Genomic DNA, 16,292 nt, shown 5'->3' with positions numbered 1-16,292 from the left:
GTACTACACGAAGGGTTAATAAGGTTTGCATAACCTTATTCTTTGAAGGTTTTTTGGCAGAGGCAGACTATTTAAGGATTGCTGCCAAAACAGATTTTAACCCTTTTAATCATACTGTTAATAACCACATTGTGCACGGTACAGAGCATACTGCACATAAGGCAATATCACTCTGAACACAGTTTGACCTGATACCCAATCAAGGAAAGGTTCCTAGAGACACTTGCCATTTTGGTTGCTATGGTGAGTTTCATATTTTGTGGAAACCACTGCTAGATGTCTTAAAATAGAACTTTGCCAAGAAAAACATTGGTCCAGTGGCATATGCTGGCAGAGCCTACCAAGGTTGCTCAAATTCCCTTCCTTTGTTTTTCACTCTCCCCACTGGGGCAACTGCTCCAAGCATCAGCCCACTAGTCTGGCAGGCAGAGAATCCAGAAACTTGCTGCTAATTACAATGTTGACAATTCCCAACCTGTTTACTGGCGCCAGCAATCAAACCGCATCCTCTCGAGTGAACCAAAAAGCACTTGCTGGCTTTAGCTTCCTGAGGTTCCAAGCTGGCTATATTAATTACTGTTAACTTAAAACTGTATGTTGTACAGAAGAAGCTTAATTAGCTGGTACGAGGATTAATATCTATCCTTTACACAATTTAAAACATTTTGTTCTTGGCCAAATTATGTGAATCTATAAAATATTTTTCTTTGGACAAAATATTGATTATTTTAGGTGTGGCTTCTCAGTGCCAATTTTTCCACTGGATTATTTTCAGTTGAGCAAGCAAATAGATTTTAAAAAGTTAGTCTGTCTGTCTATCTACCTACCTATCTTGGGATTATATCTACAACCTTTTTAAAAAACTTTAGAAAGAGAATGAACACAGTTATTTACAGTTATTGTTTATAATTACTAAAATAGGAAAACCTATTAAGTGGGATTAAATGGTCAAAAGGATATCAACTTTCTATCTTGATGAATTTAAAACAAAGATAGTTACACCATTTTTCTAGTGAACCCTCAATGCTATGATAGAGGAGTGATTTGGTAGTCATATGGCACATAATGGTGTATCTATCAGTGACAGGCTAGATATACAATGGTGATCCCATAAACTTGTAATACTGTATTCCTACTATACCTTTTCTATATTTAGAGTGTTTAGATTCACAAATACTTACCATTGTGTTACAATGGGCTACATTATTCAGTATAGTAACATGTGGCTGTACAGGTTTCCAGCCTAAGAGCAGTAGGCTGCCATACAGTCTAGGTGTATAGTAGGCTATACCATGTAGGTTTCTGTAAGTACATTCTAGGTTGTTCCTACAATGCCAAAATTGCCTAAGGATGTGTTTCTCAGAATGTATCCTTGTTGTTAAGCAACATATGTACGAGGAGCATGCTTCACGATTGATAAGTTGGTTGAACCCACAGTGCAAAATCACCTTCTCAAACCCCTAAATTGTTAGCATTGCAAGTAACCCAGATGTGGCAGTGGCAGACCACCATGCAATTTTCATAAATAGCACAACAGAAGTGAACAGGGTTCAATTGCAAAATTGAGAATTTTACTTTGATTCTGCCCTAATCCAAGAGCTGATCTGTCCTTGTTTATTCAACAAGATAACTTTGAACATTTAAAAAGTGAAGTAAAAGTAAATATAATTTTAAATTGTATATTAAAATGTGATTTTACTTCTGTTATTTGGTATGAGAACATCATGGGGTCACTATTATTTAACAATGTCACTTTAAATTTTTCATTGAATACACTGCATTACAAATATTTTTGTATCCAATCTTTTAGTCAACATTTGCATTTGGAAGCTTATTAAACTGAGTTGATATAATTGTGATTAACATTTCCCTTGTTTTACTGAAATATTTTCAACTAGGGTAAAAGGTCAAATTATTCCTTTAATTATGATTCATCTTCTGTTTCTACATTAAGATAGCCTATACCATTTTCCAAGATTTAAAAAATCATTAGTACAAGCACACTAGAGACCTTTGGAATCTGCTGATACATTCACATCTATATATACAATATAAGAAGTTTTGAAAAGTTTAGATTACTTGGGTAAAATATCACTGAACAGTATGAAAAATATAAGAATTATTCTCAGACAATAGGAAGAGTAATGTGAGAAAAACTTCAACATTTAGTGAAGTTTTAGTGTGATATATTAGAAAGAAAACACCCAACAAGGACTGAGAAAATGGGTTCCAAATATTATCTGGGTGTCCATGGAGAAGTTATTTGGATTCTCTGTGTTGTGAGGACTTCATATGGGAAACATGGGAATTGTATTACATACCAAAGAACTAGATCTGAGATAGAAATTTATAATGACAACTAAATATCATATGAGTTTACTATGAGCTTATCAAAGACTTTTGAAATTTTGTATTCCATGTGGTTATAGGAATGGAAAATAGTCATATTAAAAGCAAACAAATGATCAGGTGGAAATGTTACGTATTTGGAAATAAAGGCCAAGTTAGACAAGGACAAATGTGTCAATCTTCTCTATCTTTATCATGGTTAACTAACAAATAGATTTCCTCTCTAAAATCTAAATCAATTAAGTGAATAGGAAAAACTAAACTCTTGGTATCAGTATTTTATATCAGGAAATACTGTCTTAACAAATCCTCCTAGGTTACTTTACTTCTAGAGCATAAATTCAAGTATCACACATATGTTTTCTAATAGAAAAACTGTTAAAAAGGCTGTCTCTTTTAAGCCATATCCCCCTAGGCTCAATTTTCAGAAGTCTGTCTTTTCAGACTGATGTTCTTTCTTTTATTTGAGAAACATCCAGATTTCTTGCCTTTCTCAATTTTCTACAGATAAGCTAGGCTTATTTTATTCAGTTTATTTCTATTTTAACTGATTCAAATTTCTGTATCAGAGCATGACTTTGAAAGCAAGAACTCTGGGATACACTTGTCACTCATACTATGAAAGAATCCTTCTACACAGATAAACTATATACAATCAATATTGAACACTACCCATCACAACAGGGTAAACGGTACCATATAAAGAACAAGACCTCTTCTAATGTTTCCTAAGATTTATATTTTTTCAAGGTGTACTGGTCCCAGACACCAGGAATTTCATTATTGTTACTTTAATACATCACCAAAATCTGCACATTCTTCACTCCAGTCCACATCATTAACATTGTTACTTGCTATCATTGTCCCTTTTCTCTTGTCAAATTAATTGTTATCTACACAAATCACCAAACGTAAATGTGAAACCACCTCAAAAGTTTAATGTCACTCACTATTTTTAATAAACATAGCATTCACAACTAACAAAAACCTGCTTGTCTGTGGTAAAGAATCTCCTTATTTTGACTCTGTTATAATATATAATATTAAAACAATTTCAAAGCTGTTTTATGGACAACCACATCCAACAACAAAAAGGAACATGAGATATTTTAATAAAAGTGTGAATAAATGGCTTCCAAACCTCACACTCCTACCCCGATATATATTTGAAGGCAATTACTTTTGAAAGATTTGTAGAATTTTTATTGAACTTATTCTCAAAGTTTTTATTTTTTAATTAATTTTTTCTCCTTAAATCTCTATTCTTTTTATGCTTGCTTCCATTTAGCACACAAATCAGAGTCAAAGTTTTCAATGGACATAATGTTTTATACCCATAATTAAACTGAGAATGGATAGTATGTAAACTATCTGAATAAAGCAATAGCTGATAAACTATATTATTTTAATTTTTAGAGGATGGGTGTATTATTTTGTGATCAAAAAGTCAATTTATATTTACTATAAATTGAACCTCCCGGAGAGTCACACCTTTCAAATAAAATTGTAACTTAGTCTGTTTTCCTAGTAAATAATTTTTTTAAACTAAAAAAACTTACACAGATCTTTAGCTTTGAAAATATGCCTATCATAGTAATTATTATATTGCACAATGTGCATTTCTATTGATTACTTCTTAAAACTTTATAAATTCTTACAAATATTTATACATTTAATATTAAATAAATACATTAGGTAACATTCACATGGACTAAAATTTTCTATTTCAATAGTAGATAAACAGATTCTTGGAGTTTCAAAAAGAATATCAGCTTGAAAGCAATGTTCCCATGGATTTTTCCGTTATTTAAAAGTTATATCAAATAATCCGAGAGAATGTATTTTCCTTCTTGGCAAAGAATAACTGCACTATTAGTAAACAATTAAAGAATTAAATTTTATGTTAACATTAAATTAAACAAATATATGCTGTATAACAATCATTTTATATAATACTGACTTTAAATAATTATGAAAAAATGTAAAATTTATATTCATGTATGCCCCAAAAGGATATCATTGCTTTCACAAAATTCATAAATATTTTGAGCACCTACTATGTGCCAAACACTGGACTAGGTATTTTAAAAGATTAACCATTTTAGAAGAATTAAATATCCTAGACAATTATTGGTCCTTTTAACAGAGTGGAAAAAAACAGTAATTTTCACGCTGTTCCAAATATTGTAATTGAATTTAATAGCATAAACATTTACACAAGGAGTAAACATTTTTAGAGGCCAAGTGTTCATGTTCATTCTTTATCCACTACAATCATATACATCAACTTTGAATGGAGTTGTTTGTGATTTGGCCTCATTAGGCTAAAATGCTTATGAAGATAGATCTGCAGTTTGAGTAGCTTCAAATTTATTATACAGATGTACATATACGTGTACTCCCATGCTAACACATTAGAATGAATCTGTAAAGCATTCTTTTGGGGCTTTTTTCCCTACTAAAACTTCAAATAAAAAATGAAGCATGAAAAAGCAACAAATATTTCCATGTGTTTCATGCTTTAAGAATTTAAGTAAAAATCTTAAAGACCATTTTATTATTTAATACTAAGACAAAATGTTGGTGAATACTTTTTAAAAGCTTCTGTCTTAGTTGTGATATCAGTTGGCCCACCATCTTTACATGAAATGAAGAGTAGAATTCATACCAAAAAAAAAAAAAAAGGCTTTCTTTGAAATGGAATCCTAAAGAGGTAAAAAGGCCTTAAGTGAATCTAAATCTAGCCCTTCTCATGGATGAGACAAGTGAAGACCAGGCAAGCTGTGTGATAGGTCCATTGTCATAGTTCACAACAGAATCTGTACTCGAAATCAGATTTTCTAGTCTTATTCCAAAGTTCTTTCTACCACAGGATATACCTCTCTCCTTAAGTATCATGTAATTGAGGGACAAAATGAAATTTGAGATTTCTCCATGTAACAGCCTCAATTCTCTAATTTGCTTTGTCTCAGTAAACACCAAAGCCTATATAAATAACAGTTATGGAAAAAAATACATGAAACTGGATCCATAAAGTAATCATTCTATAACTTTAATTCCTGTGTAGTTATCTGTAAAACAATCCAGGATATTTGGAAGTCTTATCATGATATATTTCTATTACAAAGGAAAAGGTCTTTTTCTTATATCTGCTTCTGACAGAATAGTAGGCATGACCTTCATTCATTCATTCATTCATTCATTCTTCTTGGAATCCAAAAACTAATGGACTATTTGGCAGATATATAAAAAACTATTTTAAATGAGTAATTTTTAGTTTATCTTGAGACTTCTTTGAACCAGTTATTGAAATTGACTACACTAGCCTAGAGAGACAAAAATAGGCTTCAAACAATTAATACTTACTCATGTATTGAATACAAATTTTAAAAACAAAATTGCAAGAAATATCAACTTTCCAATTAAAATGTATCATTTTTATAAAAATAATCTTTTCAGAAAAAGTGTTTCCAAAAAGCACATATTTCATTCAAGTTTACAAATAGACACTACTTTCAAATTATGCAATTATGTCACTATTGTAATATAATTTGTCAAGTTTTTAAAAAGCATATTATGATACAAATTTCATTTGAACTGGAAACATAGTATTAATAGATTCCAGCAATATGTCTTTTTTAGTTTGTAATTTAACTGAATGAGATTCAGTATTGGTTTTAAATTAATAAAGGCAATAACCCTTATTTAAAATCTTTGAACTGCATGTTTTAGAACTCATAGGTTTTTAACATTTGGTTCTAGTTTGATCTACTATATATATATATATATATATATATATATATATATATATATATATGTATTTTCAAATACTATGAGTCTCAAAGGGCTTTTCCACAAATAAAGCAAATGAAGTGTTGTCTTTACCCTTGCATATGTATTATAATATTTTAATTGTGTTGAAGATCAGACTGCCTTGCTTAGCTCACATTATTATTAGCCAGGATGTAACAGAACCCAGAACTCACAAGATACAGTTGGTAATAAATTTTTAAGCTGGTCAACAATACAAACATACAGATACACTGATTTTATTGTTAGGCTGCACTCAACAAACTCAACTAATTACTGGGTAATAAACACATTTCAAGAAATTTAAAATATTATAATATATCTTTTTAGCTTATGTTTTTTGGATGAACTGCAGTGTTTCCTCAACTAAAGTGTTTATTTTATACAATCATGCAAAATGTTTTCTAGACTTAAATGCAAGACTTGTAAGTCAAGATTTAAAGTATAAGCACTAAGATAAAAATCTGAAAACATTTAAAAAACAAATTGTACTACAAAGCTATTTGCTTAAAATCTACTTACCATTTGTGTATGTAGTTGTACAGCTATCAATAACTAAATTCAATAGCTAAATGATTTAAAAGTCTTTAAATATTCTGATGTCATTATTATATTTTTTCTTCTTACGGAAAATATATCCAAAAGAAATTTACTTTTAAACAGTAAGCATCCCATGCAGAATACACTACTTTCCAACACAGTAAGAACATCATTCTGTCATTTCCGTGATACAATGGTAGCTGCACCTGTACATATTGACAAGATGGTGAACAATTGTGATGGCCTTATGCTGTCTTTCCTTCTATGTCCTTAGCACTTCTCCTCTGCCCTACATAAAACACAAAAATGTTTCCCAATATACCCATCATCTCTAATTTTGTTGTCTATTTTTATATTTGAAAATTTCTCATGACTAATGTGGAATATAATAATACAAAAATTGATAATAGGGTTTTTGGAATACTCCTTCCATCAAAATGCTACTTCATCGTTGCTTGCCTTTGCTTGGACTTTCACTGGGACCTCTGTTCTGGTTCTAGATTGGCATTGCTCTGACACCAAGAGCCACATCATTCTAGGGCTCACAATGGCCTCAGGGAAAGTTCATGGGGTTGTCATAATGCTCTATGGATCTTTAACCACGAATACCATCTCCACTCCCCACAATTTTATTCAAGCAACAACATCAGAACAGAATTCACAAATACAAAGAATAAAATAAGCAAATTTTCTGAAAAATGCAGATTCTATCAAGCTACTTACTTGGGACTCAGTAGCAAATGACCAATCAAGATGATGTTTCTTATACTTATTAATGAATATTATAGTATAAAATTGACCATTTATAGACATTATATAAATTTAAATGGGCGACCTAAAATCTCCCATCTATACATCATAAATTGTGTTCATAAATTCTGAGTATTTAAGCAGGATTTATTAAAGTAAAACTAGTGGACAAAAGTAATTTTCAGAATTTGTCTCCCTCCTCCTTTACTGTGCCCTCAGTATTGTCAAATGAACAGCTTAAGCTGAATCCACGTTCCTTTTTTCAGGAAAAATTTCTATCACCTTTGTAAAGCAAAAGAAATATTAGAAAAGGCTGCTTACCCTTCTAATCTTAGGACATCAATTGAAAAGCCATCCAAAAATTATGACTACTTAACACTACTTGGATCTAGCATGAAAAGCACAAACAAGCATTTTGTACTTCTTTAATCATGGCTATGGACAGTGACAGGGCAAAAGCAGTCATTGACTAGTGGCGACATAATTTAAAATTATTTTTTCTGGGAAGAAAAAAGCTGCCTTGTAACAATAAAAATTAACTCCAGTAATTTCAACTTAATAAAGTTTTAATTTTTCCCACTTTCTTATCTTAAAAGGTGTGATGATGGAACATTTTCACCCCTAACTTAAGTAAGAACCAGTTCAGACTGACACCTAATGGAAACTATTATAGGAAAATAATTCTGCAAAGGAAAGAAAGCAATGAGATAAGTATTTAAACAACAACAACAAAAATACTTTCAGTTAACTATGAGTAGAGGTTTCCTTTAGATTTCATCACTAGCATTTGCAATTATTCCATTCTAAACATTATTCTTCCTCTATGAAGCAACTGCAATAAATTTGCACAAAACTGAATAGAATAGCTTATTTTTCAAAAGTTCTTCCTCATCCCCTCAACAAATGCCAGAGTGTTAAATCTTCTGTTTCTCACAAACTCTGTCACCAGGGCTTCAGCTCTCTTTCTTCCTTTCAAATCCTAAACACTTATTATTTAGCCAACCAGCATGAGGCCAACTTTCCAGAGACCACCTAGGAACTAGAGTATGTAGCTTCTACTTTTCTAATTTCCCAAGGAAACAATGCCACCAGTAGACATATTGCATTTTGTTAAATACATAACAAGCATAATATTTAAAAGCCCTAAATCACCAACTGGTAGATCCCTAGAGAAAAAAGGTAATTCATGGAATAATGAAGGAAAGAACAGGAGTTACATATTCTCTTGCTGGTGATAGAATGTCGAATGAAAAGACAGCATCTGTGTTTTCTTTCCTACTTCAACTCATTCTTAAAATGGACTCGCCCCCGGGAGCTTCTGAGAAGGGCTCCACCCGTTCCCTGCAGACGACAATGTTCTTTGAGCGCAAAAGCTGTGAGTATAGATACCCTGGGAGTAATTGTGGGATCAGACACAATGGGGTGGGATTAGGGGTAGGGAGAGGGTGTGTGTGGAGTACCCTTCACTGGGAATCCTAAATATTAGAAGAAAGGCGAAACCCTAGGTGGGGAAGCATGAGAGTGTGCCTGCTTCCTTCAAGACACCTCGGTGTCAGCCTCTCCAGGGTTCAGACTGCTCTTGTGGGCAAGAGCCCAGTGGGGCACACGCACTTCGTGCCTGAGAAAGGCCCATCCTCCAGGGGGAGAAGGTATCTGAGATGTAGCTCAGCTTAGAGCGGTCCCAGAGCGACAAGAGGGAGAGCTTCACAGGCCTCTAAGTTTATTTGATTTTTCTCCTGCAGTTTCCATTTCTCAGGAATTCAGTCTTCGTGCGCAGCCCGTGCACAACCAACGACCACCACGCAGGGAGGAAACCTGGTCTTAGTGTTTGGCCGCGCTAGTGGAATCTTCTGGGCGCCTGGTACGTTCTTGTCCCCAGCACTCTGTCCTTCCACCTTTGAAGCGCCTCGATAGGACGGTCCCAGATGCCTCACAAGAAGGAAAGGCAAGGTGCAAAGCTGGCAAAGCTGTGTGGTCCGACGCTGGCGAGAGCTGAGACCTGGAGCCCCAGCCCACGCCTTCCACTCTGGGTCATCCTTCCCAGCTTCATCTTGGGCATGCCAACTCCTGCCACGTCCGATTGTCCCCAGGAGTGCCCGGGCATGCTTGAGGGGTGTGGTGATGGTGGCTTCCTCTTCGCTAGGAGGTGACAAATCCGTGTTGTTTTATCGTCCATTAATATTTGAAACAAACAAACAAACAAAAACTCTAAGTAGAAGGAGGGAGAGGCTCTCTCTTGCTCCCATGCCTTCAAGGTTGACCTGAGAGGGGGGAAGTGCCTTGCGTTTGTTGGTGTTTAAGACTCGTCCTAAAGGAAGAGGCAGGGAAGACAGCGCTGAAGAGGTGTCCCAAAGAGATTGGACGTCTGAACAGTCACTGCCTGCCCCAACCTCTTTCAGGAAGGTTCCAGGTCTGTGCCACACTGCAACCAATCCGGTTCCCATCCTGTTTCTCCACCCCTTCTCGGAGAATCCGAAAAGAAAATATGCGTTCCTGAGAGACCCGCCACACTTCCGATCTGGAAGTTCCGCGGGGACCCAGCCCCCGGGCCCCCGCCCCCTCCCCAGCTCGGCCGCCAAGTCTGGTTGCGGAGCGGCGCGGCCGGCCGGGGGTGGGGCTCCGGCACCGCCCCGGGCCCGGGATTCGCGAAGTCACGCGCTTCCGCAGGCTTGCGGGGGCACCTTCGCCCACGGACACGCCCTTTCTGCGGAGGCAGCCCCCAGCGACCCTCTGCCCAGCTTCGGCGCCTCACTCGCGACGCTCCCAAACTGCTCAAGGCCTTTCAGTCGTTCCCAACTTTAGAAAATCGCCCCGTCCGCGTCTCTCCCTCCAGCCGCACCCCACCGTGGAGAGGAGAGGAGCGGACTGGGAACGCCGAACCGCCCCGCAGGCTCGGGGGAACGGACCCCCTTCCGCTCCCCGCCCATCCCCTTCACCTCGCCCCCCGCCCCCTGCGCGAACCCATTTTCCAGTCCTGGTCACCAGAGGCGCAGCGCACAGCCTTTCCGGTGGAACCAGTGCGAAAACACCCGAGGAAAGGAAAAGAACAAGAAAGTGCTACCTTGGCAACCACGGGCGTTTAGTGGCCAGCTGGTGGGCTGGGGAGGGCGGCCGCTGCCCCCCTGCCGCTGGTACTCTCCTCGACTACGCGTATTCTTAAGCAATAACAACGTAATCCGTATTATCCACCCAAGAATACCCGTCACCGAAGAGAGTCAGAGGACCAAGCTGCCGCTGCCGCTGCTACCGCTGCCGCTGCTACTGCCGCCGCCGCCGCCACCAGAACTCTTGCTGCTCGCTGAGCCCGCCCCTGCCTGGGGATGGGCTGAGCTTGACCGGGACCATAAATCCATAACTCGATTTCCCTAAAGAAGGATCCAAAGCTGTGCTCGGCTGCTTCCTGCCCAAATCCAAATGGCCGCTCTATTTCCAATTCTGAAAGACAAATCACAAAATCAAATACTTAACACAGAAGAGTGCTGTCTTTCCAGTGAGGAGGGAAGATGTGGCAAGGCTCTTTGGGCACAAGTGGGAGTGACAAGTAACCTTCAGTTTACCTGGTGCTCTCCCAGTGCTTTCCTCTGCACTTCTCTGCTTGGTACCCAGTCTGGTCTCGGCCAGTCCACTCTAGGTGGTTTCATTGAGTGCCATGGCAGCCAGAGAACCCTGTAAGAGACGTGAATAGTTACCCACACAAATACAAATATATTTGCCTAGACGGCTTTGGGAAGAAGTGAGGCTTAAATAAAGATAGGTCATGCATGGGTGAAATTTTCAGTAGTGTGTTTTGGAAATGCACTTTTCTCAAGCCCAAGATCATGGAAAATAAACACTCATTCAATTTACTACTTGAAATCAAATACTTATAGATGTACAAAAAATAGGCATCTGTCCTTTGAAGGCCTTATAGCTATACAACATAATGATTTTTAAAGAAAAAAAAGCTTGAAGGCACACAGTAATTAAACCCATTTTCCATAGTGTCAAAACTCACTGAGTTGACAATCTGGTAGACTTTCTATGATTTAAGCATCATTTTATATCACTACAATGTTTAATTTCATAGCACACTTTAAAAATATATACTATAAATGCATTGCTGTACAGCTGTTGTGGACACCTCTACAGAAAAACCTTTGAAGCTCTGTGTTCATAAATATTATTTTAAGAAGAAAAAGCCAATAAAAACTCATTTGCAAAGTGACTGTAATTTTGGCATTCAGAGAGAGAATCTCTGTGATTCTTTGATGATCAATATGGCTCTTACTGGAAAAGCTTTGTCTTAAGATCCTGCAGTGGATATTCTGATAATGGGGGTTTATTGTTCACTAAATAAAATGGACAAGTGCAACGTCACTACCCAAGACATGGTGTAGCTTCATTAGAAAGTTCTGAATTTGCTTTCCCCTTTACTCTCAAATACATGAAAGTACATCCATGTAAGGGGAATGGGGGGGGGAATATGGAAACATGGCAATAGACATTATGATTTCCCAAATTATGTAAGTGCAAATAGCTCTTCATCAAGGAGTAATTATATAACAGAATCTCTCCCACTACCACAACTCATCTCTAACTGACCTGGTTGCAATTTAAGGTGCTTAGGTTGTGTTTGCTCTTATTTTTTAAAAAATTATAATACTTCTCCAGGCACATCAACTCATCATTTTCTTGACATGTTACTTACAGATGGAAAAATCAACATGAATTCTAGGTTATATGAATAGATGTTTAATATATAATGTCTGAACCTAAAATAACTAGAAAGAAAACCAATATAGCCCAACTACCGGACTGTTTTACATTATTTTCAGATAACTCTTAAGTACACCACTTACAAAAAGACAGATACCAATAAAACAAATAAATAAGCACTATTTTCTGTTGTTACCTAACATAGGTATAAAGTGGAGCTTTTCTCTGGTGCTAGACAAAAAAAAAATTCAGAAAGCTGACAGGTTCTCTTCAGCTTGAACTCCTAGAAACAAAAGCCCTTAGGGAAAGTAATGCAATAGTCTATGAGCAAAGTGTACATTTGCTTCTGCACTCTTCTATTTAAATCTCAACTAATATTAAAAGGAAAACAAGAAACACACTATACAGATAGGCTTGGATTTAGTAAATGGAACGTTATAAACTCAAAAGGATGGTCAAGGGAGGTACACACACACACACACACACACACCCCCCAATACACAGGGCATCAGAATCACAGCATAAATACCCACACAGCTTTTCAATGCTTTCCAAGTAGTCTCCTTCAGTTTTGCTTCCTCACAATTAAAATAAAATATATACACACACTGGCCCACAGACTCACACGCTTTAAGAAACTAGAACAACGCAGTTGATATGCTTTCTTTCTACCCAAGTAGCAGTGCCAGCCTTTTCCCTACCTACCCAATGTTCCACCAGCTTCAGCACCTGGACGAGTGGACAGCTCAACCCGGGCCGACTGCCGGCAGCACTCGCAGCAGAACTGACGCTCTGAGCTCTAACCAAAGCTCTCTCGTGCTTGAGCGGGGCAGCCTGACTTACGAGAACACCATTTCCTACGAGACCACTGCCGCTGGGTGCATATTCAATTCAAGCCTCCTTAAGCTGTCGGATTTCTCCCACCCATCCACCCTCCCCCCCTTCTCCACCCTCCACACAAAAACAAAAAAGGGAAAAAGCCCAATACCATCAGGGCGTTTGTTGATCAACTTACACTTCGCTTTTGAATATTTAGATACTGCTAGCGGAACAATATCAGCGGAGGCTTAGGTCCGCATTAAGTATCTTTGTTCATCGACTCCTGCAAGCCATGTTTATTAGAATCTACATTTCTCTCGCGCCCCAATAACTAGAGGTGTGTTTTGCGGGCAGGGGGCTTTCAGCACCTTTTGATCTCTCAAGGCCACCGCGACTGACTGACGGTTCCCAGTACTTTCCTATGCTATCCCCCACACTCCAACACCCATCCCAGTTAATCGCTTCGCAATTTGCAACCAAAAATACATAAAGAAACGCGACAAAGCAATGGGTTTGAGGAAATAAGCCAATTAAGCTAAAGCTGAAATGCCTCTCTCTCTCTCTCTCCCCCCCCTCCCTCTTTCTCTTCCCCCTTGACTCCCTCCCTCTCCCTCTCTCCTTCCCTCTCAAGTAGAAAGGGGGAAACACCAAGGAGAGAGAAAAAAATCGGGAGGAGGGTGGTAGTCGACTCTTACAGTCAATGGAAAAAGAGTATACACATCTTTACTGAATAATACTCTCGTTCTCAGACAAAAAGAAACACATTTTTCGATGTAAACATAGTCTGCCTCTCCCATACATCCTACATCCTTTACGTTTGCTGAGATTTGTCTTGCTGTATGGCAAAGTAACTGTCACAAATCCACCTCGATTGAAGTGCTTACCCTCTAAATCCAGGTTTCAAGCGGAACTCCAACTGTGTGTAGAAGCCAGGGAGTCATCTGATGTGCAGTGAGGTAGGCTCTGGGCAGTGGGAGCTGCTTCTTCTCTCCGAGTGCCGGGTTACAGTGTTAACAAGCCCTGGGAAGGGACCTCGGCGCCTCGCGCTGGCTGTGCCCCAGTGCCTTCGCGTGGTGGCGGCTTGCTCATGCTTCCGAGGAGTCCCAGGCGATAGCCTTCAGCTGATGCGAGCTTCCAGAAAGGAGTGGGGAAGGGAAAAAATCATCTAATGCAATCAAATCGATCTGATCTACACCATCTGTCGCCTGCCACTATACACAAACGTTAAAATAGGAAAACGGAAAACACTGACAGCCGAGAGGATTGGTCTGCAAAGAGTTCATTTTTAGCAGAGCATAATTGGATATGGTCGGCGTACAGTTACAAAAGCTGCTGTTAACCATCCAGTAGTGGATCCCAAACATGCTAATGGTGGATTAATTGAGGAAGATCTGACGTGCAAGCTTCATAGTCTCTTATTCATGACTTCCCAATGGGAAAGGACCAATGCCTTGTGGGACTATGGTAACATACAGTCAAAAAGCTGCTAAGAAAATGGCTGTGTGTTCACAGCACCTCTCTCTGATAACAAACATATGTCGACTAAAATGGTTTAGTAGAATGGGAGGGGGTGTTGGAGAATAAAATTTTCTTTCCCCGTGTAAGCAATCCCCATTTTCTTTTCTTAAAGAAAAGCAAAAACAGATATGATCTCTTTACCATAGTGGGGGGAAAAGGATGTTTTAAAAGGTTTTTATCAAGATCAAACTCTGCCATATAAAAGAAACGGAACACTCCTGTGCAGCAATTCTTTTAAAAAAAATCTATTCTCATTTTTTTCCTTACTGTGATCAAAGTAGATCCATAGCATGTGCAGTATACAGAAACTCAGTCCAGTTAATCCCACCAGGATTGATTCAAGGTTGTTTAATGCCAGGTATCCTTTTGACTTCTTAAAACCAGGATGCCTTTTGGGGAAGGCATTTTGTATCATTTAAAATTGACATAATGAACATTAAGTATGATTGCAGTGAGGAGATGAGAAGAGTTTTCCTTTCTAATTCTGTAATTACTCTCTCTAGCCAAACCCCCTTTTGGTCTGTTTCCAGTCTTCCCAGATCAGTTGATGGGGAAATATAGGGATGGGGGAGGGAGTGGAAATACCGAGAAGGAGGGAAAGAGAGTGTGGATTATCGATAGCCAATAAATTCTATTCCACTTGTAATAGAAAAATATATAGCAATAAAAGAGATAACTCACTAATTGTTGATCGTGATTTTAAGTTTAAACCAGTTTTAAAAAATAATGTTTGATATATGGAAAGAAGACATATTGCAAACAATGGGATGACTGCCCCCCACCCATTTATAGTTGTAGGTTTAAAAAATATTGAAATAGAGTTTATTATCTAGATATGTGACAATCTTTTATTAAATATATCTCAAAATTCCATATTTCCTCTGATTTTTGTCATCCATTTGAACACTGAAAACTATGGTCACTTTGATTCTGCTGTCTTTTCTTTGGTAACATACAGTACATAAATTCCGTAGTAAACAATTAATGTTCAGGAAAATTCTAAAGATGAATGTGTCTCCTAAAACTTTGATAATCTCTTTAAGGAAAAAAAACCTAACAGTTATGAATTAAATTAGTCTAAAAATATAGCTTGAAGACAAATCAAACAATTTACCTGATCTTTTGTTTCAATATACATTAATTAAGCACTCTTTCCAACCTACACAACATTCCAGGGTCATAGTCAGATATTCAAGTCTAATAGTTCAGCAGCCTTTGTTGTCATTCGTGTCAAGCTATTGCCCCCTGCAGGTTAGGCTGAAAGTGCAAGCAGAATTTGGCCAAGTCCTCAGGAAATTGATGGTAGACAAGTTACTCAGTCTCTCCCAATATTTAACTAGAGTCAACTTTTTAAGTTTGCTTTCATTATGGTTTAAACTATGTATTTACAGATAGGTAGTACATTAAGAAAAATGCTCTTTAAAGATGTGACTTCAGTTTTTCTTCTGAGAATTTAGCTGCATTGAGTAAAACATCCACTTTGTTGTGATACAAGGAGCATTTTGACACATTTAGTATAGTTTTCTTCATCTTCCCTTATCCTTATTCCACAAGATCCAGCAAAATTTAAAAAAAACATATGTAACAGGATTGGAATTATGAATTCTCATAATAAATATATAGCCCTGGGCAATTTGATATCAGTATGCTTTTGGTAGACTCAATGAAGTGTGTGCAAATCAAACCATTTCAGATTCTCCCTGCTCCTGATATGATGAGGTCAATTACACCATTTATCTTGATTATAAAATTAAACATTATTTCAACCTCCATATTCCTGCTACACTATCATCCTTTCCCACAATCAACTT

At 37.6% G+C, this 16,292-nt stretch overlaps 1 protein-coding gene across 1 annotated transcript; it reads right to left on the bottom strand.

Moving 5' to 3' along the window:
- Window positions 1–6,339: 6,339 nt before the first annotated feature.
- On the bottom strand, window positions 6,340–14,408 carry LOC129529405 (uncharacterized). Its single transcript, XM_055374100.2, is given in 4 exon segments — window positions 6,340–9,644; window positions 9,646–10,884; window positions 11,007–11,115; window positions 13,848–14,408. Coding segments are annotated over 2 exon segments (513 nt in total). The 5' UTR covers window positions 9,894–10,884; window positions 11,007–11,115; window positions 13,848–14,408; the 3' UTR covers window positions 6,340–9,379.
- Window positions 14,409–16,292: the final 1,884 nt, after the last annotated feature.

Source organism: Gorilla gorilla, chromosome 1, assembly GCF_029281585.2.
Source record: "Gorilla gorilla gorilla isolate KB3781 chromosome 1, NHGRI_mGorGor1-v2.1_pri, whole genome shotgun sequence".
NCBI classification, from domain to species: domain Eukaryota; kingdom Metazoa; phylum Chordata; class Mammalia; order Primates; family Hominidae; genus Gorilla; species Gorilla gorilla.
Note: the sequence above shows the minus strand (reverse complement) of the source record. Positions and strands in the feature narration are given on the sequence as shown.